The sequence below is a fragment of the Pagrus major genome, chromosome 5, assembly GCF_040436345.1.
Source record: "Pagrus major chromosome 5, Pma_NU_1.0".
Lineage (NCBI taxonomy): Eukaryota > Metazoa > Chordata > Actinopteri > Spariformes > Sparidae > Pagrus > Pagrus major.
This window is the reverse complement of record NC_133219.1, coordinates 2,368,850-2,390,581: the sequence shown is the minus strand read 5'-3', so window position 1 is coordinate 2,390,581 and position 21,732 is coordinate 2,368,850. Positions and strand designations below refer to the sequence as shown.

The window sequence follows — 21,732 nt, the reverse complement described above, 5'->3', positions numbered from 1 at the left end:
GCAAACAGTCATATAATATACTCATCTATCAGCTTGATTAGACTAAACATATTACCTTTCAGGGCAGCTGGATTTGTGAGATCACTTGATCGTGTGATCTTGCAAATCCATCTTGCCAGGATTGAAGCTATTCACTTGTAACTGAACACAGGGCACTGAACCAATCAGCGTTACTCTATATGAACTCATGTGATCCACTGGGTAGAAATGGGTCATTTTAGGTGAGCTGAATGAGATTTGCCTTCACTTAATGTATGAAAACTGAGTTCAGAGCTACAACTGAAGTGAACTGAGGTGACCTGGGTGGTTGTACTTACTGGTGATTCCCTCTGACATGATGTCTGTCATCTTACAGCAGGAGGAAACCATCCTCATACTTAGCTTGTCCATTACCAGCACCTGTAACACAGACACACACAGCAGGAGCCTAATAATGAGCTCATTTTGAAAACTTGTGATTGTGAATTTACTCATATCCAGTGTCAGGATCACAGGGGAGAGATGCTAAACTTGATCCGAATAAGAGGTTACCTTCCATTTTCCCTTTTCTCTTGCCTTCTTGATGACATCATTCATTATTTCTGTAAAAAAGGAAAACAATAAAGACATCAAGGACAAAGACGACGGCCAAGAACACACACTCGGCCGTGGGTATTGGTCCCACTGATCTCCCTCCTTCTTATCCAGCATACTACCAGGGCCATGAAAGTCTTTACCAGCATAACTGACACATTAGTATTTGCTCTTCAGTGGCTATCTGGTGAGATAGATCAGGATTAGTTAGACCAGTAGAGAGGCGGAAGAGTTCGATCTGTTTATCCACAAAACTACAGTTTTCTCAACTGCCAAAAACATTACCTGCGTCTTGATCAAGCAGATCAATTATGTGAAGTTGTTGTAGTTGAAGTTCCTGTTTTCCTGCTCGTGTGACAAGTGTTGAAATGTATTCCCACTAAAAACTAAAACACTATACAGCACATGTACCAAGAGTGAATTATGCTGTAGAACAGAATAACTAAGCAGCAGCCCACTGTTAGAGTCAGTGATAGAGTCAGCATTATAACCAACTGAAACTGATTACCCTGAGTGACCACAACGTGTCTCTGAAATGTCATGATGGACTTTCAAATAACCTCTACTGTATTAGGTCAGTGTCAAAAGCCTCATCAAAATATTTCCCATAATCTTAAACTCTAGATTGACTCCACACATGATTGACCTGAGCAGAGGCAGCTGCTGGCATAGGCAGTAATAAACGAGTGAGGGCGCCAGAGTCCTGAAGGGGCTCATGGCGGGGAGAGAGAGAAAAGTAAAAAACAACATAATAACATGTGTAAATTATGAAGGGTAGAGTGCCTGCTGTGTTGTCAATAGATTATGTTTACTTAATTTCTGCAAACAACAAATATATAGCTAGGTGAGAAGGCTGCCATGCCAGAGACCACTGTTCAAAAATGCATTTCAACATTTGTAAGAGTGGGACATTTTCCCACCATGTTTGTGGCAACCTGAATTATATTCCCCTAACTCTAACCAAGTGAACTTAATCAGACCAATAGCACAGTGTAGCCACAACAAAAAAAACTAAAAAATGGAACATAAAGAAATGTAAAGTTTCAACATATCCATGGTTTCCAGAAATGTGCATTTAAACATTTATTCTGAAGACTGACCAGTGTTTCCATCAAGCAAGCAGTGACTTGTTGGCTAAGGGGCAAATCCCTGCCCCCCCCAGCTGCATGCCGAAGTGTCCTTGAGCAAGATACTGAACCCCAAATTACTCCTGATGAGCAGTTAGCACCTTGCATGGCAGCCTCTGCCATCAGTGTATGAATGCGTGTGTGAATGGGTGAAGTGTTGTAAAGCACTTTGTGTGGTCCAGTAGACTGGAAAAGTGCTATAAACAGAAAGAAAGAAAGAAAGAAAGAAAGAAAGAAAGAAAGAAAGAAAGAAAGAAAGAGTCCATTTTACTTTTTTTTTAAATACACAGGCTCTGTTGGCAGTATTGCCATTTGATTTTAAAATACCAAGGCCTATTCCATGTCAGAAGCACGAGTAGAGCAAAAGTTCAATCATTCCTTGATTTGAACATGGATTCTGGTTCAGAATTAGAGATTAGAGATTAAAGTGAGAGCTATAAAAACTAGAATAAAATTCCTTCCACAACCCAATTGCCAGAATAAATGTTGGCAAAGTATATTTCTGCAAAACTACCAGTACGATTAAACGTTCCATTTTTTTATGTTTCTTGAGGTTCAATTTTTGATGTTTCTCTTGTCACAGCACAGCTCTGCTTAGGTTTAGGCCCATAAACCATTTGGTTAGGGTCAGGGTTGGGTAAACATCATGTTTGGCTTAAAATACCTATTTTGCCACAAACACGGCTGGAAATTGTCTCTGGTCTCTGTTGAAATGCAAACTTAACTGCAGTCACCTACTTGTCAGCCTTGCCTGCAACTCCACCACCATCTCTTTCCACCTCACAACATGAAAGTCAGGTAATAAACATGTCATGTGAATGGGATGCCACGTACACATTTTGAATGTTTACAGAAACATTAACTAATAACATTTTGTCCTGGCAACTGGGCTTTCTTGCACATTGAAATATATTTGGAAAATAAAAATGTTTCTGATTCAGATGCTGGCACTGATTTAAGCACAGCCAGGGAACCCTGTGGGCCCACATCCATCTCCCTATTTCTCCCAATCTCTGTGCACTGTATTAGTTGGTATCAAGTCATTAGTTTGTAGAGAATTGCACCATGGGATAACAATATATAACTTCAGTTTATAATGTCACATCAAAAGATCCGGAATAATTATGCTATAGAAAATGTAGTGTCTCTAAAAGGAGGATCTGAAACATGTATGATTCTCTCGGTATTGCTGGAAAACAATATTTCTGAAGTATGGTGGTTAAAGACATCCAAATATCATCTCATGTCTGAATACAAAGCTCTCTATGTGACAACCTTGATGACAACTATGCACTGAGCACACAATCTCACGACACATTGATTGAGCAAATGTTTTTCCATAAGCAGTAGGGAAACAGAGGGACAGAGGAACAACATGATCCCTCATGAGGAAAGCAGATAATACCATCCTGTATATACTGTAGCCTAATATTATCAATAATAGAGGGTCGAACTAGAATTACTCAGGGAGATGAATCAGTTCCTGAGGTGTGAATCAAACCAATGTGTGTAAGACATAATTCAGCACTTATCAATATCCTGTCATTTTTGTTGATGAGCAGCGTCCCAGTTTCCCTCACTGGGGGTTGTAGCGTTTGTCCAGTGTGTCAGACTGAACATGAAGGGACTCTGGGAGGGTGCTGGGAGGGACGGCCCACTGCAATCACTGCCTCTAATCTGCTCCCAATCCTCTTACCCCATCCACCAACCCCACCGCTATTTCTGGGCCGTTTCTATGTCAGCGGACATGATGTCACTGGGAGGCAGCATCACTCGCTCACACACATACAAACACAAACACAGAGATAAATACACAGACAAGCAAATAAGTCAACATGTCCTGTTTCCACAGAGGGTCAGAGTGACATTTCACTTGAAGAGCTGCTCCTAAAGTGTCATAAGCACATTATCATGACATTGGGGCCATGTAATAATAATGACCCATCTGTGTGGCTAATGATGATAATTTTGAATGACATTACATGAAATTGGAAATTTAAAGAGCATGCCATCTGAGCAAAGCTGGTAATGACGGTCGGTGTTGTATAAATCAGTGAATGGTCCTGTTCATACAATTGTTAAACTGGAATAAGTTGGAGTTCCCGTGAAAGAATGGGAAGTCACCTGACAAGCAATTTTCACAGGCGGGATAAACAACGACAGGCTGCTGCTGCAGCGGCGGCAGATAGATATGTCTTAGAATGTCTATAGAATATAGTATTTTATCACAGTAACTAGCTGTGAGTATGGAGGGGTTAGTAACCTCTCCAACCCTACCAAAAGCACTGCTGTTTAATAATAGTTTAGTTTAGTCCCAGGCTGGCAACACTTTTGTTTAGTAGTTTAAACCTGGGAAGAGACTTAACAATCAACTATCTTTATTCAGAATCCCTCACATGCTAACAAGCAGCCAGCTCGTCCATCAAATAAAAGAACAGAGTAGCTTGGGTTAAAACCACATCAACAACACATCCTCATACCTAAACCACTGAATGACTTCCAAAATTACATATGATGGAGACATGACCATTTCAGATAAAAAGTGGTTTGGCTTAAAATAACTACATTACATATGTAACGTCCATCACAAACGTACCTACTACGTAACTTCACTACATTAGTAAGAAATAAAGTAAAATAACTCTTCGACTTGTGGTTTCACACTGGACACGAACAGCGGCCTGCTGGATTAAAGTCCTCTGCTTGTTTAACCCAACAGTCCTTCCCCAGTCTCCTCCCTACAGTACATGGCTTTGTTGCTCTTTACATTACTTCTCCTGACTTCCTCCTTTGCTTATGAATATCAAACAGGTTTAAAAATCCTGTTCAACAAGCTATCAAATGATAATTGTACACATATTCTAAGTGGACTTCGTTTATTTTGACTCAGAGACAGATTAGTGCTTAGAGCGGACGTATTTCACAACATAAGAATGAGACTCAAAAAATCAACGTTCTTTCTTCAGAATTGCTTTCAGAGTTTGCCTACATCACATAGTGCTGCTGTAATTGTCCACCTTATTGCGCACACACACTGGCTGGCCTCTGTTTCTCTCTCCCAGCAACAGCAGTAAGTTTTTTATAAAGTGGACCAAAAAACACACCTGACATTCTGGATTTTTTTCACCCATGTCTCTGTTGTCATAACAGCAGGTGAGCCACATGTGAAGGAAGCTTGTGCACTAAACAATATCGCAACAACCAGGAGCACTTACAAGTTTGTACAAAACATAGCATAAGTAGGACGACATTAAATAGGAGAGGTCTAGAGGAAAATTGTATCAGGGTGGCCTTGGCCCCCCCGGTCACCCTTTGTGTACGCCACTGAATCCAGACGGCATTACACTTCTTACAAAACATATCTGCAAATAAGACGTACGTATACAAACAAAGAAAACATATTAAATATGTAAACATATGAACACAGGGACAATATTTTTGATGAGCTGATAATCAGACTACATTTTGTTTTTGTTTCACAACATTATCAGTTACCTTGTGGACATTCAGAGGTCTGGAAGCAGGCCAACATTGGTATATTGCTAGCTAAAATGCTTTTACTGGGACGTGCCTGATGTAACAATATGGCTCTCAAAAAGACTGAATCACCATGAAGTCCTGCTAACAACGACAGTCAATTCCAGACAGCAACTGGCTGTAACCCTAAAGTTTAAAGCTACAAAGTTAAACACGCTGGTCCGACCTATCTGGCCTTATTTTATGTGCTGTGCTGCTCTGTTAGATCTTTCACAAACTGAATCTGCACAACTGCGACAGATAGCAGATAGTTGTCACACCCTCCCCAACTATCGTCAGTGAGAGTGTTGTCATTAATGACATATGAAAGCATCGAACATGTGTTTAAGATGAATTAGAAGTATGCACTTTGAGATAAGATCATGAAAAAAGAAACTAAGGGTGACACAGGGGTTTTCAACCCTGAAGGTATTGTAAACAATCATGATTGGTTCTTGTGGATGACTATAGCTGTGACTGTTAATTCTGGGACTGAACTGTGTGGTGATTGTTGGCCTTTGTATTCAGAGCGAAGCGTCATCTCCATTGTGCTGATTTGGTGACAATTCAAATGAGAATCTCCTGCTGCAATTTCTCTCTGTCAGGGTACATCCTAATACTCTTACATCATAGTTCCACCATCATCTGTCCTTGTGTGACCCTGATATTGATTAAGTTCACTAAATAAGCTCTAGTTCTTGTACTTGTGCTCAGAGACCCAGAGAGAACTCCTCGACATAGCATATGTGTTCGTCCAACTATCATTTGTGTTTTCTTCTATTTGTAACTTTTTTGTAAATTTCAACTATTATCATTGATAATAAGGGTGACCTCAATGGTTTTTCAAGTTTAAATAAAGGTTTGATGATGATGATATTTCACTTCTGTCCTGGAGGGCTGGGAATTCTATCTGTGATTTTCAGGTTTGTGTATCAAAAAACCCAACTAGCCCTAATCTGACAACAGCCTCATATGTGTTTATGTGTGTTCAAGTGTATCACAGTCACTGTTGATACTGTAGGTTGGAGCTATACTTACAGAATAAGTGAACAGAGTCACATACTACAAACTAAGGATTCAGTTTGTTAGGAACTGATGCTTCTTTCTACGAAATATGGAGCTGAACAACCATTTGCATCAGAATTTCAGACTTAAAGAGGTCAAGGCCAGGTTTCTCAACCAAGTCGCTAGGACAAAATGCTAGCAGTTCACATTTCTGTAAACCACAGACACGTTCAAATTTATTTGCGCCATAGGCTGCGTACCATATTGACATCTCTACAAAACGTGTCATCTTTGAGCTGGTGATGTTCGTTTAACGGACATCTCCAGCTGCGTTCAGACAAAAACAGGTCATTTAAGCACAAACATGTTTTCCAACCCTAACAGAGTGGTTTTTGTGCCTAAACCTAAACAGAGAATAAACCCAGTGATGTTACGAGAGAGAATCTATAAATCTAACCTAAAGAAATGTAAAGTTAAAGTTTAATTTCTTCTGGTACTGTATTCATTCATACAGCTTAGCTGCTTCTTATGTCTGCAGTAGCACATTGCCTGATGATTTTAAGCTGCACTAATCAAATTTTTTAAAGGCATACTATCCAGGATTTGTTGGTTGCTGACACCAGCTGCAGTAAGCAATTCTGAAGAAAGACAGATGATGATCTCATTTCCAGGTCATCAGATAACGAAGCTGCAGCCAACCCAAAGTGTATTGTGCAAAATACTCCGTAAATAAGAAAATACAGAGGGCAGTGACATTACCCACCACTTTTTTTTATGTCTATACATTGTTTATTTATCTATTTATTATTTTTAGCAAGGTCCTGCATATCGCACCTTAAATTTTAAATTAAATTTAAAAGGTGTTACTCTGCAGCTCCCCTCTTTTTTGACTCTGAATAGCTGGTAACCTAGTGGCGTGCTTAGTACTTTAAGAACCATTTTTTTCAAGAGTTGTCATAACAGAGCTAAAAGAAGAGTGAAAACTGGTCTGAAGTTCACTGAGGCTGCTGCTGTTTGGAACAAGGTTGATAAGCACAGTAACAACTTCTGTGTGGGTCCGTCACTCGTACCTTTCCCACAACATGTATTATCTGACCTATTGTAAATATAAAAATATTGAGTCATTTTTACAGTGTTTTCACCTCAAGGAATCTGTCATGAAGATGTGACAGACACGGCCACCCTCAAAGACCGAACCTTCTTGAAGAAACATTGTGTTATTAAAATATATCTATCAAGTTATTTAATGTACCCCCCTGGAGCTCTGCACCGTGGTGCCCTCTGTCTAAGCAGCCCAATTGATTAGTATGGGCACTGAAATGAAGCAGGCAGCACAAAAGTTGTGAGAAGCGCACGTACGCAGTAAAAAGTCACAGAACACCAAAGAGTCAAATGTAAAAGTGATGATACTGAACACTGGTCATTACCTGCCCACTTAAAGCACTGGTCTTCAATCAGATACACTAACATCAAGTTAAACATCTGCAAGCAGAATGAGGATTATGTACCTTGTTTTAGTACATGTTTAATGTGCCCAAAGACAATATTTAGTATGATAAGGAAAAATGACAACAACAACATTTGTTGTGACTGGTTTTAATTGGTTTTGACCTTTGACAATTGGTTTTATCAACGATCAAAGGCAGGATTTATGAAAAATGCTGAAATTGTGTGTTATAATTTTTTTCTATAATGCTGCATATCTGTCCATATCTTTGATAATCACCTGATGAGTTCATAGATAGCCAATGCACGATTGTGCTCTTTGTTTTTCTGAGTCACAGTCCTTTACTTAGTGTACTATGTTTAGTTTTCAGGCACAAGTGGCTACTGTTTTTTCCTAAAATGGTAGAAATGCCCTAAATAAGCATTTATTATTATTATTATTATTATCATTATTATTTTCAGTGCACACATGCAAGGGGCTCCCACCTTTATTTTCCATATAAATAAAAGTTGCACAGAACTATTAGCAGGTGATAGCATATAAATCAATGATGATGATTTCAGATGACTGTTCTGACCGGTTTAAAACAAAAGTCAGATTTGTGCTTAGGCCAGCCCAGAAAACACTTACACCAAGGGGCATCCAACATCCCAGTGAATGGCTTATGGCTAAAAATGTTTTTTAAAGCTGTACCTTTTTGAGCAGCTATTTTAATTAGCAGACACCTGCAACGAAGCTGGACCACCAACCAGCCACCGTGGCCAACTTCCCTGCAATTTTACTCCAGTGATGCCTATGACCTGAAGAAGCCCCCCAGGAAACCTCTGTGTAGTCATCAGTAACAGTTGAAGGTGAAAAAGTAGCATAAAGCCTTTTGTGTTTCCAGAGGAAGCGGCATGCAATCTGATAAATTACCTCCAGTGATGTCACTCAGTGGATAATTTGCACTGTGGGAAATGTAGGCTCCAGGTATAAAAGCAGTCCACTGCCCCTATAACACTGCTGAACTCATAATGGACAGATCAGAATCAATACAGCAGAACAGAGATATCACCTTTTTATTCCACCTTTTCAACATCTGGTGCATACATTACCCACAATGCAACTGAGCCTCTGAGTGACATCACTGGAGGTAATTTATCAGATTACATGCAGCTTCCTCTGGAGAGACAAAATGCTTTATACTACTTATCTCCAGCACCGTATGAGAAAAATAAATAGTTTTAAAAAATAGTTTTTGATTTGTTTGTCTTTTCCTTCCTACAGAAATACACTAACATGCCTTTTTGATGCAATACAAGAGTTTATATTTGTTAAGTGAATGAATCTGTTATCTTTGATTTGACTGTTATTTCTATTTCAGTTTCACTTTCTAGATGTCACTATGAATCGGTTCAACAGCCTGTACTGAGCAGTGCAACTGAAACAAATACAAGCAGAAATATATCATTGACCACTGCGGAGCGATCACTGGGTATAATAACCTGAAATAATCTTTAGCTTTAGGTCATTAATGTCTTGCCATTGTTGATTTTTCTTATTATTTTCTTTTTAGTTTTTTTACATGTTGTTGCCACACTGTACATCATCAAAAATAAACGGCGAATAAACGAAATAACGAGCTCTTGTCTCTGCCTCCGCTAAACATCTTCCAGAGAGAACACGTCAGTAAAGTTTTTACTGAGTGTGTCTTTAGTCGCGTGAGAGCTTGTCTACATTATAATATTGACTAGCCTACATGTGGACCATTACTGATGACAAACTCTAGTTTAGTTCCTGCTGAGGCTGTCACAGTCGGATGTTCACTGCTGCATGTCGCTCCTCTTCATCTGAGGATGATGTCAAAGCACTTAATCCGCACAGACAAAGATTAGCGAGGCAGGATTTAACCAAACCAGGTCCCCGCTCTTATATTTCAGACAAACACCAATAAAGGCTGTATGAACAATAGAAACTCCAATCAAAGTCTGACAGTGCACCACCGAACAACTTCGTAGCTGTCTGGTTCATGTCACTGACCGGAGAGTCTGGAGAGATTACCATTTCTTGAGCCGCATGCCTAGGATGTGCCTGTGCGTCTTTTACGCATCGAACTTCACAAACTAAACCAAGTATAACCAGGATCTGCGCTGTATTCTATCAGCACCAGTAATCATTAAAAACACGTAAAACAATGTTCATATCTCACATTGAAGGGTTGGGGATGGGGATGGCCCTTCATGCTGGTAGAATACACGAGAAGGCTTTAGAGTGGGATAACAATGATTAATCAGCTGTGGATGACGCGTCAACATGTCCAAATAACAAGAGTGAAATGTTGTGATGAATCACAGAAACACTTACTGTCTCCAACAATGGCTTTAAGTCCGAGTGGTGCCATGATGAGCCTCTGTTGCGCGTCCACCTCTCCACACAACTGACTGCGGCCACAACGCGCGTCAAATCTCAACAATGAGCCACACACTTCCGTTCCAATTGATTACAAAATAAAAGCCCTAGGTTAGGAACGTAGCACAGTGCCGCTGCTAAGAGAAGTCAAATAAGAATACACACAATACAATGAACCACATACAGAGGGCAGGCTGTGTGATACAGAGCCAAATGTGCATGCATCAATACGTGTGTGGCTGCCACATGAAACCACTCATGGGAATCTGATAATGAATAGGAAATAATGTCATTTGTAGAATCAGCTTCATTGGCCAAGTATGTGTACACATCCACATAATCTGAGTGTGCTTTTCATTCCTCTCGATGTACACAGGAACAGCTAAGAAGGAATCACAGCTGAACAATGAATGGAAAGAATAAACAGGACTGTTGTACACAAGTCTGTGAAAAAAGTGTTTGTGTGAAGAAGAGAAAGACAAGAAATGAAGCTGTTTCTTCTGGACTGTTTGCATTGTTAGTTTAACGTTGCAACATTTAAGAATTTTAGTTTAAAACCAAAAACCCTCTCGACAGACGGCGACAAAACAAGAGTTTTGACTTTATGTCAAAGATGTCTGTGTACTGCCGTGCAGACATATCTACTTAAGTTAGCGTGCTAACCAGCTAGCCCTGTCCTGTCCTGTCTTGTAGCACTGCAGTCAGGGGGCACCCAGTGGTTCAGCTGGTAGAGCCCCCTCAGCAGGGGCTGAGTCCTTAGCAGCAGCCCTGTGTGATTCGACCCCAGGCCTTCTGCTGCTTGTCACACACAGGCCAGTTAACATGCTTACTACAGATGATCGTTTATAAGGTTTTCTTTTGAAGGCTACATGACAAAACCGGAAGCTGAATATTTGCTACTAAGTTCCAACTTGCTGTGTTGAAATAAAATTTAAAAAATAAAAAGCTCAAATGAAAGTCAATGGACACATTAAATAGTTCTTTTTTTGTTGTTGATATTTTCATATTTAAATCGCAGTCATGTGGTCTATATGTCTTGTTCTGTTTGTTTGTTTTTACCCTCTGTGAGGCACTTTGTGCTACAAAACTGTATGAAAAGTGCCATATAAATAAAGTTGATTTGATTTGATTTGATATATGAGATCTCCATGGTGCAGCTGTTGGATCATGATCTGAAGTTTCTTGAAATGTATGACACAAAGAGCAGAGTGGGATTTTAGAAACTCCTCTCTTGTGTCCACACAGACAGACAGACAGACAGACAGCAGCCTTTCATAAAGGAGCGCACTTACAGGTAATGGCAGAAACACTGAGTGTCCATGAGAGGGCAGCAGAGGAGAGGCAGACACCAGATCAGCTCCCTGTGAGAGGAGGACAGAAGCAAAGAGCTCTCAATCTCTCGGAGGAAAACATTTCATTTAGAAAATGTTACATTATTTGTAAATATGTATGTATTTTGGCAGTTTCATACACCTCCATACTCAGTTCTCCATGTGCCCTTCAGTAGACAGGATGTTGAAGAGCTTCAGCTGCTGGAAACTCTTCCTTCACACCGCTGACTAATGATGCGTTCCCGTCACATACAAAAAATATTTTTTTTATGGGTAAAAGGGCAGTTATCTGTTAGAAATGCCCTCTCACTCTTTCTTGCTGGTGAGGTTAGTAGTAGACAAAATGAGAGAAATCACAAGTTAGTTTGTATTTTATCACCTTAAAGTGAGCTCAACTGTATGTTCTAGCATTCAGCATCAGATGAGCACACTAGGATTGTGTCCTCTGTCCTATTTAAGGAACATTTGACATTTAGCAACCTTGTAGGCATGATATCTATCATAAATCATGGTTGGTTTTATATTCTGAATCTGGTTTTTAGACTGAATAAATTAATACTGTAATACTTTTAGGCAAAAGAAATAAATATTATGAAAAGATTTATGTTTCTCCTCCAAAATTGTCTTCCTGGCAGTGTGGAGAAGGCTTGGAAAAAATGGAGGACAGAAACCACAATAATCTAAATTAATAAGTAAACTGATCAGTAAATAAATCAGTATGCTGTTAAATGCTCTGAAGATAATATTAAAAATGAATGTAGGCTTTAATTAATGTATAAAATGTGACATAAAGTGATTCTTCTGTTTGAATCTGCTTGCTGTGTTTATTTACCCCTGTCTTAAATTTAACTACTTGTTTTTACTTTCCCTGCAAAGGAAAAGAATCCAGAAATAAAAACTGAACAGTTTAAAAAAATAAATGGATCAATAAATGAAATGGAATAAAATAAAAAGGCTTTGCCAAATTAATAGAAAGATAAATGAATACAGACATATCAATTTATGTGACATTTTATAAATTAATTCATGTATACATTTTTATGTTACTTTCATACATTTAACTGCATTGAATGATATGCTGAGCCATTTCTTTCTTTCTTCAGAGGTATGGTTAACAATTTCGGTAAACTAATAAAAAAAATCATTAATGAAAAATCCAAACGAATTGTGTTCTGGTGTTAGTGTTGTAGGAGAATCAGACTTATGACCTAAATATTTCCTACATTTTGGCTACAGCCCTGTAAAAGAGATATTTTGGATTCGGAAACTCGTGTCTACCATTATTCCCATGTCAAGTGAACGCACCGCAGCTGGAAGGTGGAAGTTCGTCTCCAACTTTAAAGAGGGTGTGTCCGTCCGAGAAATAGGCAGTCACTGTGTAGGGCAGCCGACCGTCTTTTCTTCTCCCTGCCTCTCCTGCCGGAGTGTCGCTAGACCGCCCGTCTTCAGCTCACTGCGCTCATGTTGAAGAGGAGCTCAGAGGCTTTCTAGAGGATCTGAATCTCTTTGTCTCAAACATCAGTTGTAGGCCAGTGGAGTCAGGGTGGGTCTGTGAGATTCAGCCACCATGGGGGACGTGATTTCCAGTCACCTGGATGAAGCCAAGCGGGAGATTATCACAGGTGAGGCGTTGTGTGGAGGTTTGTTTAGTGCGTGCTGCTGTGGCGTTTTGGCACGTGTGCGTTTTTACGCAGCGGCCACGCACTATCAGAAGATTCTGCATCATCTTGTAAAAATGAAGTAAGTCATATTGCCAAGATGTGACTGTGACTGTGACTGTGGCACTTCTTACTGTTTTTGACTGAAGGTGTCTTTTTGTAGACTGCTCTAATCGCCTGTCGTGTCGTTATTGGTCTACTGTTGTCGTTCACGTGAAGGTGTTGTGGATGTAAGCAGGACAGCATTTTCTAACAGTGGGTCAGATCTGAAGATCCTTTCAAAGAGACCTGAAGACAGTCAGACATATTGATTTGATGAGGTTTATTTAATTCATCTGTCCAGTGACCACCTACTAGATGGTCCAGCAGTTGTTTTCTAACAGCTTGTCAATCTGTCACAAAGGACTCTGTTCTGAGGAAAATGAACGTGTTCAAAATGGGCTTGTTCTGTCCTGATCTGTTGGTCGTTGGCACTTAAAGGGGAAAACTGACTGGCAGCCAAGGTAACTGCCTGGCAGTTCTCAGACTTAGAAGTAAGATAGGAAAAGTACTCTGAAAAGATAGAGGCTGCACCCTTATCAGCCTCAGCTCTTATAAATGGCCATTTGACATTGTTATTTGACCTGTCAGGACTTGTTCAGTTAGAAGTGAAGTCAGATGTTATAATAAACATAAAAACATAAATGTATATAATGCCTGTTACATAGTGATGAACATAAGTTACAGAAGTAAAGGCTCGACCCCAAACCGGGTGTTTCAGGCAGTGCAGGAGCAGTGTTTTCTTGGTGTAGACTTTGGGCTTTTTCACTTTGTAGACCTTTAACATGCACAAACATGCTACATAACACAACAAAGGAAAGGCTAAAACCCAAAAAGCAGAATATGACCTCTTTAACACAAGCAGCCAGAGAGCAGAGAAGCTGACGCTGTGCCGCGGAGTCATTGGAGCATCAGACTAAAAGGAAAGCGCATCTTGTACTTGATTTTGTGTTTTTTCTCAAGTAACCAGTTAGTTACTGGTTAATGGGTGTCGGCAGGTTTCAGGTTTTAGAACACATGCAGCCGACTACCTCTCAGGAAGAAATGGAGAGAGAAAGCTCTGTGAGACACCAAGCGTCATCTTTTTTAATGCCCTGAGTGGCCCATTCAGAGTGAGGTACACACGCGCACGCACACACACACATCTGATGTAGAATCTGAGGAATGCATGAAAAAGTGTGGCTGGATGGAAACCTCCTCCATGCCTCGAGCTGCACAGCAAGCGCCCCACAGTCTCTGCTGTCAGGCCCAGTGCCTGGCTGGCTTCGAGGGAAGTGCCTGGATTTATCATTAAAGCACGACACACACATTCACTCATTTTGTTCACTCCTGATGCATTCAGAGGGCGATGAACCACTGTGCCACTGTGTGTGTGTGGACATGACTTCTTATCAGACTTGAGGTAATCATGTTTAGAGATAGCTTCATTATTCAGTGCCATTGTATTAAGGCGAAGATTTATGGCCAGTGGATGAATGGGCCGCACCTTCCTGTTGTCATCTATGCCTCGCCTTGATGGCTGATAAGAATAGCTGTGGGAGTCCTGAGCAGAGTCATATGTAACCAGCAGGCAGTGTGTTTCACTTCCCTCATATCCTAGAGCATGAGGTAATCGTTACAGGGATATGTGGGGGCGTGTTTAGGGTGGAAATGATCACATGATCAACCTCTCACTTCCTCTTTGAAAACTGGCATGAGTGCACGTGTTCAAGCCAGGCTTATGTATGTACTTTTTTTTTTTTACTGAAAACTGACATTGAAGATCAACCAGTCAGTGGAACTTAAAATATTTATATTTTTCTGAATGTTTTGATCTGATCATGGTCAAATATTCACTTACTACTAAAAATGTGAACATTTTGGAAGGTACCTATCTTATTTTCAAGAGAATAGAATATTATTTACTAGGGCTGTCAATATGTCGTGTTCATTTCGATTATTTATCATAGAAAAATAACACATTAATCGCTCTGACACCCCTTGACCAGCATCTTTGTAAACATGATGGAGGCAGATGCCACTGAGCATAGCCTCTGCGTAGGTGCACCTCCCCAGAAATTTAAATGCACGTCACAGCAACACAGACCACAAGGACTGTGTTTGGACGCATGAAATCATTACACTTTCCAGTTTCTCCTTCGGTGCTTGGCGGCTTTGCTAATAACGGATGTTGTGACCTGTAGTTTCCCCATTAAACACACTGGATTCTTCGGCAGCTGCTGTCCCTCCTGAACGGCTGGCTGCTGCTCTGCTTGGATTATACTCCCCCTCCTGAGCCTCTCCTCTCTGCTGGAGAGTCTCTGGGCAAGAAAGAGCAGACAGGCTGAATGTCTGAAGGGCAGGCTGCCCCTCAACAAAGAGCCCAGTGGCAAACCTGACTTGCCGAAACCAAGTCATTCCAGCCGGGTTTGTATGGAGCTGCGGGCCTCCCTGCAGGCACTCTGCCTGTCCGCTCGCTCGATTCCCGAGACACAGCTGTTAGTTGGTGTGTTTTTTAAAGGGGAAAGTCAGCTGGCAATCCACTCACCACTGCCATCAACACAGACACACCAGCACACATGTATAAATGCTCATTACGGTGTAGGTCACTCGCCTAGGTTACAGCCTCGGCTCTGCGTAGAGCCTACATGCAACCATAAATCAGCCTCTATTGTAACACCAGAAGCCAAGCTTTGGTGGATGACTTAAAAGTCCCAGATTCTACTGCAGTCCATTCCATTTTAGTGACAGCTTAATGTTTTGTGTTTTTTTTTTAAGTTTAAGCTCAAAATTAAGTTATTTGTCAAAAATTCTAAAACATCGTCAGGAAAGATCATAAAAATACCAAAACATGCTGAATTGGGGCTTCATGAAACACCCAGATGGAACTGTTGACAGTAGCACTGTTTGGTGCAGTTTATGCAGCAAGGAATTTTTGTACCATCCGAGTACTTCAAGCTAGAAATATCTCCTCCTTTTAAAGTGTAGAATGTCCATTTATTCACTGATTCACTCATCTATAAAAATACATTTGCATTGAAATATTTTTAAATGCTTACAGCTAATATTGGTATGTGTGATTAATTCTGATTAATTAATCACAAGGCTTTCATAATATTAGATTATTTTTTGAATAGCTTGACAGCCCTATCATTTACCCTTTAACATTAATACAGATTTCATAAGGCATCACATTAACAAGAACAAATGATCAAATTCACAAAATGAGTAAATATTCAAATAGAATTGTGAGAAACAAGTAATTTTACAGTTTTTCAACACACATTTGAAGCCAGTGGTTCCAACAGAAAAGAACAGGTATTTTTTTCTTTTTATTTCTCTTTTTCTTTAATCATCTTTTGACCCCTCATATTCATGGAGGGACCCCTTGGACGTACCCATCACATGAGTTAGGAGCCACTGCTCTGACCAACTTGATTAGGTTTTTCTGGAAGATCTAACAGGGGACTGCCAACTTCATAATCAAATTAATTCAATAAATTAATTACATTAATTTCTTTTTAGTTATATGTGACATCACACAGGATAATAACACACACAGATGTAGAGGGGAGAGTACTAGAACAGCTCGCTATCATAGAGCCCGAACAATACTTGATTTTATAGGCTGATGGTGAAATTGGGGAGTGAAAAATCTGCTACATTGATTTGGCCGATTTGCACACATGTCGCAATGATCTCTAAAATGTGGTTATATAGATATATACAATTCAACAATTCAGGATATCTAATATATAATAAACATAAATTTACCCCAAGCATCTTTTTCTGGATTAAAATTTCTAAAAATACAAAGTAAAAAGTTTTCAAGTTGGCCCATATTGGACAACATATAGGCCAATACCGATATATCTGTGATCAGCCAATATTCAGGGTCTAATAGCTAATATCAAGAAAAAGATGTGCAAGTTTATTGGTGTCCTCCACAAAGAACAAAGTGTTGTTGTTCTGTAATCATTACAGTCAGAGTTTCAATATTCTCTTTATTCACAAAGACACACTCCACACACATTTCCCCACAAAGTTCCTTTATGTATTCAAATGTGGAGCAGTATTAGCTTGGTCAGCAGAAGAGAGGCCAGGAATCAGGACATCCTAAAATGTGGACATCCATAGTGTTTTTCCTTGTTTTTCTCTGTTATATCTGCAGGCTCTGGAGGGAGTATCAGGTGGCCAACAGACTGGCTCTCTGTGGCCTGGCGAGGTGTGGCACACACCTCAACACACACCCTGCTCAGCACAGAGAGGCCTGTTTTAAACTGGTTCAGATAGTGGAAATACCTGCTGCTGGGACCCCACAATATATACACATACACTTGTGTTGGAGGCAGAGCTGGTCTGAAAGTAAAAATGAGGTAGACCTCAACAAACAGAGTTACAGAAGGTTTCTGGTGAGGTGACATCACAGTGAAACCCATACAGGAGGGAGAAGTTGTTGGGGTGTAGGCTTCATAAAACCTTCATAAATATAAGCTGGCTTAATCAGTCTTCGGGTCGTGTTATCACAGTCCTGGAATTTTTAACTTCAATACAGTACTGTGAAAAATAGCAATATTCGATACCATATTTGATACCATGGGAAAAAGTTAGAAAAGGTATTAAAAGATAAATATAATGAGGCTTGTGTACTATGTGTTATGCACATACACAACAGCATCTAAGTTTATTTACTTGTGGAGCAGGAGGGAGTGTGGACACTACAGCGCTGCATGTGTCAAGAGAGGCGAGTAAAAGAAAAGCAGCTCGTACTGGAACGTCAGTACCTTTTTTTTAACACATTACTGTTGTTTGGTCCTGTAACGTTGTTTTGTGGGTTAAAGTGTGGGATATTTCTCTTTTATTGGATGAGTGAAGGATCTGTTTAGCTGTCAGACTGAACTCCATCAGACTGTCATACTCCTGTGCCGCGCTGTCGGCATTTCCATTCACACAGACATCGTCTCTGTTGCGGCTCTGTTACTACCTCCACTCGAGAATCAGAGGTGGAACGAAACTTATCTCAACTTTCATACAGATGGCGAGGCAGAATATCGGAACAAGATTCCGGCCTTGAAAAGGCAGTGTGGCAGTGTCTGTTGTAGTCCTCTTTTCAGATTTTATTAATACAGCACAGTAAGCTCAAAGGGGGGTTTCCTGTACAGGAAATGTTGGGGTCCTAAGGCAAATTTCAGAGTGCTATTAAAAAAGGATCAGTTAACATTGTATTTTAATACAGCTGAGTCAATGGCGCAGGCTTTTTCCTGAATAGGCGATGTTGTGGTGGGCACCAGAGGGGACTTTTGGGCTGCCTGAACAAAAACAGACTGTCCCACTTTGCAGCTGCATTCATTGTTAACATTTGTTTGGCCCCTTGGGAGACCCAAAAGTCCCACCTGACAGGACAGGACAAGAGTATACAGCTCTTTATTTGTCTCCTGCTTTCTTACAAGGATTGATTTATTGTTTTCAAGAACCATATCAACTCAAGAAGGATAATTGTGATATTATGATGTATGGAGGACATCCTGGTAGCATGTTTGGGTTTTTTTAAACACTAACCAGGCCTGTTGCATGAACGTATCTGAACATATCTGGCTCTGCAGCATTTAATTGCCTTTCTCCCCCAATGTGCCTCAGAGTTGGGCTCGTTTGATTCTGTGGACCATTATCATGAGATCATGCAAATATCCCCAACAGATTTGACTTATTTTGGGCCTTGCATCTCATACTGATCAGCAATGATGGTCCACCTCTCTGAGTCAGGAAAAAGCCTGGAGCGGAGCAGTGAAGTTTCCCTGTTGGCTGAGGTGAACTCTGGAAAACTAAACTGAACTAAAATCCTGCCCTGCCTCTAATTAGCTCAGTAAACTGTTTTTTGTTTTTTTTTAAATATTTTATTTTTTATTTTTTCAAGAACAAAGTTACAGTTACAAACTGACAAGACAAAATCAAATCAAGGAAAAACTCATTATCCACAAGGTGGCAAAGTAAAAATGAAATGAACTCACAATGACAGGACAATAGAAAGTGGAAAAAATAAATAAATAAATAAATAATAATAATAGTAATAAATGAATAAATAAAATACATTATGCAATAATCGAAGATACAGAGAGAAACAAAGGGTAGCATCACTGCTCTTAGATCATGCCAAGCCAAGCTCGAATGCAGGGAAATTAGTCAACCTGGTGTGCTAGTAGATTTTCCATATAAATTAAAAATGGTTGCCATATTTTGTAAAAAGTCTTACTTCTTTTCTGCATCCAATAAGTCATTTTCTCTAGGGGCACACAGCTATTGATTTCACAAAGCCACATTTTAGTTGGAAAGGGGGCGTCTGATTTCCACTTTATTGCAATACATTTCATAGCAATTGTCAAAAGGATTTCTGTAAATTTCTTAGCATAATTTGTCTCAAGATTGGAATTAGTAAAGTTCCCTAGTAAACAAATTTCAGGGTCCAGTGGAAACGTAACCCCGTGGATGTTTGATAGAGTTTCACAAACCCCCTGCCAAAACCCCTGCAGTTTAGAACACTGCCAGGTAGAATGAAGGAATGTTCCTTCCTCCGTGCCACATCTAAAACAAAGAGGTGATATATTGGAGTTGTATTTATGTAATTTATGTGGGGTAATATACAGCTGATGCAGGAAGTTGAATTGTATCAGCCTATACCTAGCATTTAAAGTAGAGGGGACCCCATCTCTGCACAAGTTCCTCCATAACTGCTCCTCAATAGTTATTCCCAGGTCCTTCTCCCATTTAACCCTTGATCTATCCATATCTGGTATTGATAAAGTCGACATAAAGGCTGTATACACCCTTGAGATAGTGCTAAATAATGGTTGGCCAGCATGACACAGATGCTCAACTGGAGACGTGGGAGGTAAATTCCAATCTCCTTTTTGATTGGCTCTAATAAAGTCACGTAACTGGAGATAACTAAGGAAATCTTTATTTGTCAAACTGTACTTTTCTTTTAACTGTTCTAGAGACATAAATACTCCATCTTTATAGCAGTGTTCTAGGTGGCAAATACCTTACTCCTGCCAAGATCTAAAGTTGCCACTCTGAAGGATCATTGGTAGCAATTTATTTCCCGTGGGGCGACCCCCATTCCGAATGACCGCCATTCCGACGGTCCGCCATTCCGAAAATTTCCGAAGGTAGACCTTTTTTCAGGTTCGGAATGGCACCCTTTTTTCTAAAATAATTAAGGGCCAGCATTCCAAAACATGAAAGTGAGCGTTCGGAATGGCGGCCCTTCGGAATGCCGCCCTGGAACCCTATTTCCCCATAATGGAGTTTTAGGAGAAAGAAATCCTTCTATCTTAAAAAGTTCACGGAGTTTATACCAAACTTGGATTGAATGGATGATTAAAGGATTATCAGTTGTAGTTTTGATTGTTTGTTTTTTTATCCCATTTATACAATAAATTTGTTGGTGTCTCCTCTTTCATCTCTATCCTTTCAATATTGAGCCATGAAGGAGGAGGGCCCGTGTCTGTGCCAAGAATCTGGATTGAGCAGCATAATAGTACAACTGAAAATTAGGGAGTTTAAGACCTCCATCCTCATAATCCAGAGTTAATTTATCCATGCTGAGTCTTGGCATCTTACCATGCCAAATAAACTGTCTGATTAATTTTTTAAGGGAGGAAAAGAATGCTATTGGGACATGAATCAGAAGTGACTGAAACATATATAGGAATCTAGGCAGGATATTTATCTTTATAACATTGATTCTACCAAGTAAGGTAAAAGTCCATCCATTTTTTCAAATCTTGTCCCACCTTCTGAAGCAAACTAACTAAATTGAGCTTGTAGAGATTTTTAAGGTTACTGTCAACAAACACACCTAGATATTTAAAACCCATAGTCAAGTCAAGTCAAATTTATTTATATAGCACATTTCATACGACAAGCATATAAACTTTTATTTTTGTGTTTCAAAAATAAAAACAAAAGGAGACCATTTAAAAGGAAACTTACGCTTAACTCTACTGAAATCAAATACAGACAGCAGCAAAATTTCACTTTTGTCAGGATTAACCTTTTCCCCAGAAAATGAAGTGTATGTACCCAGTAGTTCCTGGAGGTAAGAAAGAGAGTGTTCAGGGTTGGTCAAAAATAAAATGATGTCATCAGCAAAAAGTGAAATCTTGTGTGTATCAGTGCCAATCTCAAAGCCACATATATTAGGATTGCTTCTAATGGCCTCCGCCAGGGGCTCAATGGCAAGCGCAAAGAGGGCGGGGCTAGCTGGATCCCCCTGTCTGTTGCCTAAGCCGGAATGTGCCAGAAGTGCTCTAGATCCTTGCACAAGCATAGCCGTGGCTCTGTCTTCAGCTCTGATGGGAACATAGTCTAAATTTATGAGTCAGACCATGGGTCTATCTCAGAGGAATGTTTTTGTTAAGGCACCGTGGAGAAATGAGGGGGGTGGGGCTGGGGGGTTCTCTTATGGGTCCATGAAACAGCAGTCTCTAAACTCTCAAGTCAACTCTATGATCAGATCTCTGTGATCAAAATGTGCTGAAGTCGTCAGGGCGTCAGCGATAAGACGGGCTGCCATGTAAAGGAAATGTGGTGTTGGTTGGATCAGATTACCACAGCGACAGTCCTCATCATCAGGACTGATAGCTGGCCTCAGCACTGCAGAGGCCCCC

At 40.1% G+C, this 21,732-nt stretch overlaps 2 protein-coding genes across 3 annotated transcripts in view; one reads left to right on the top strand and one right to left on the bottom strand.

Moving 5' to 3' along the window:
* The window catches only part of stxbp1b (syntaxin binding protein 1b), a 41,798-nt gene extending 31,750 nt beyond the window's left edge, over positions 1-10,048 (bottom strand). For both annotated transcript variants that reach the window (XM_073466387.1, XM_073466388.1), the window contains exons 1-3: positions 10,012-10,048; positions 532-581; positions 318-399 (exon numbers count right to left, since the gene is read on the bottom strand). In XM_073466387.1, the coding sequence (XP_073322488.1) occupies positions 318-399; positions 532-581; positions 10,012-10,048 (169 nt within the window). The remainder of the gene's footprint in view (positions 1-317; positions 400-531; positions 582-10,011) is intronic.
* A 2,715-nt stretch (positions 10,049-12,763) lies between these two features.
* The window catches only part of niban2b (niban apoptosis regulator 2b), a 42,431-nt gene continuing 33,462 nt past the window's right edge, over positions 12,764-21,732 (top strand). The window contains exon 1 of the mRNA XM_073465306.1: positions 12,764-13,009. Coding sequence (XP_073321407.1) covers positions 12,955-13,009 — 55 coding nt within the window. The 5' untranslated portion in view covers positions 12,764-12,954. The remainder of the gene's footprint in view (positions 13,010-21,732) is intronic.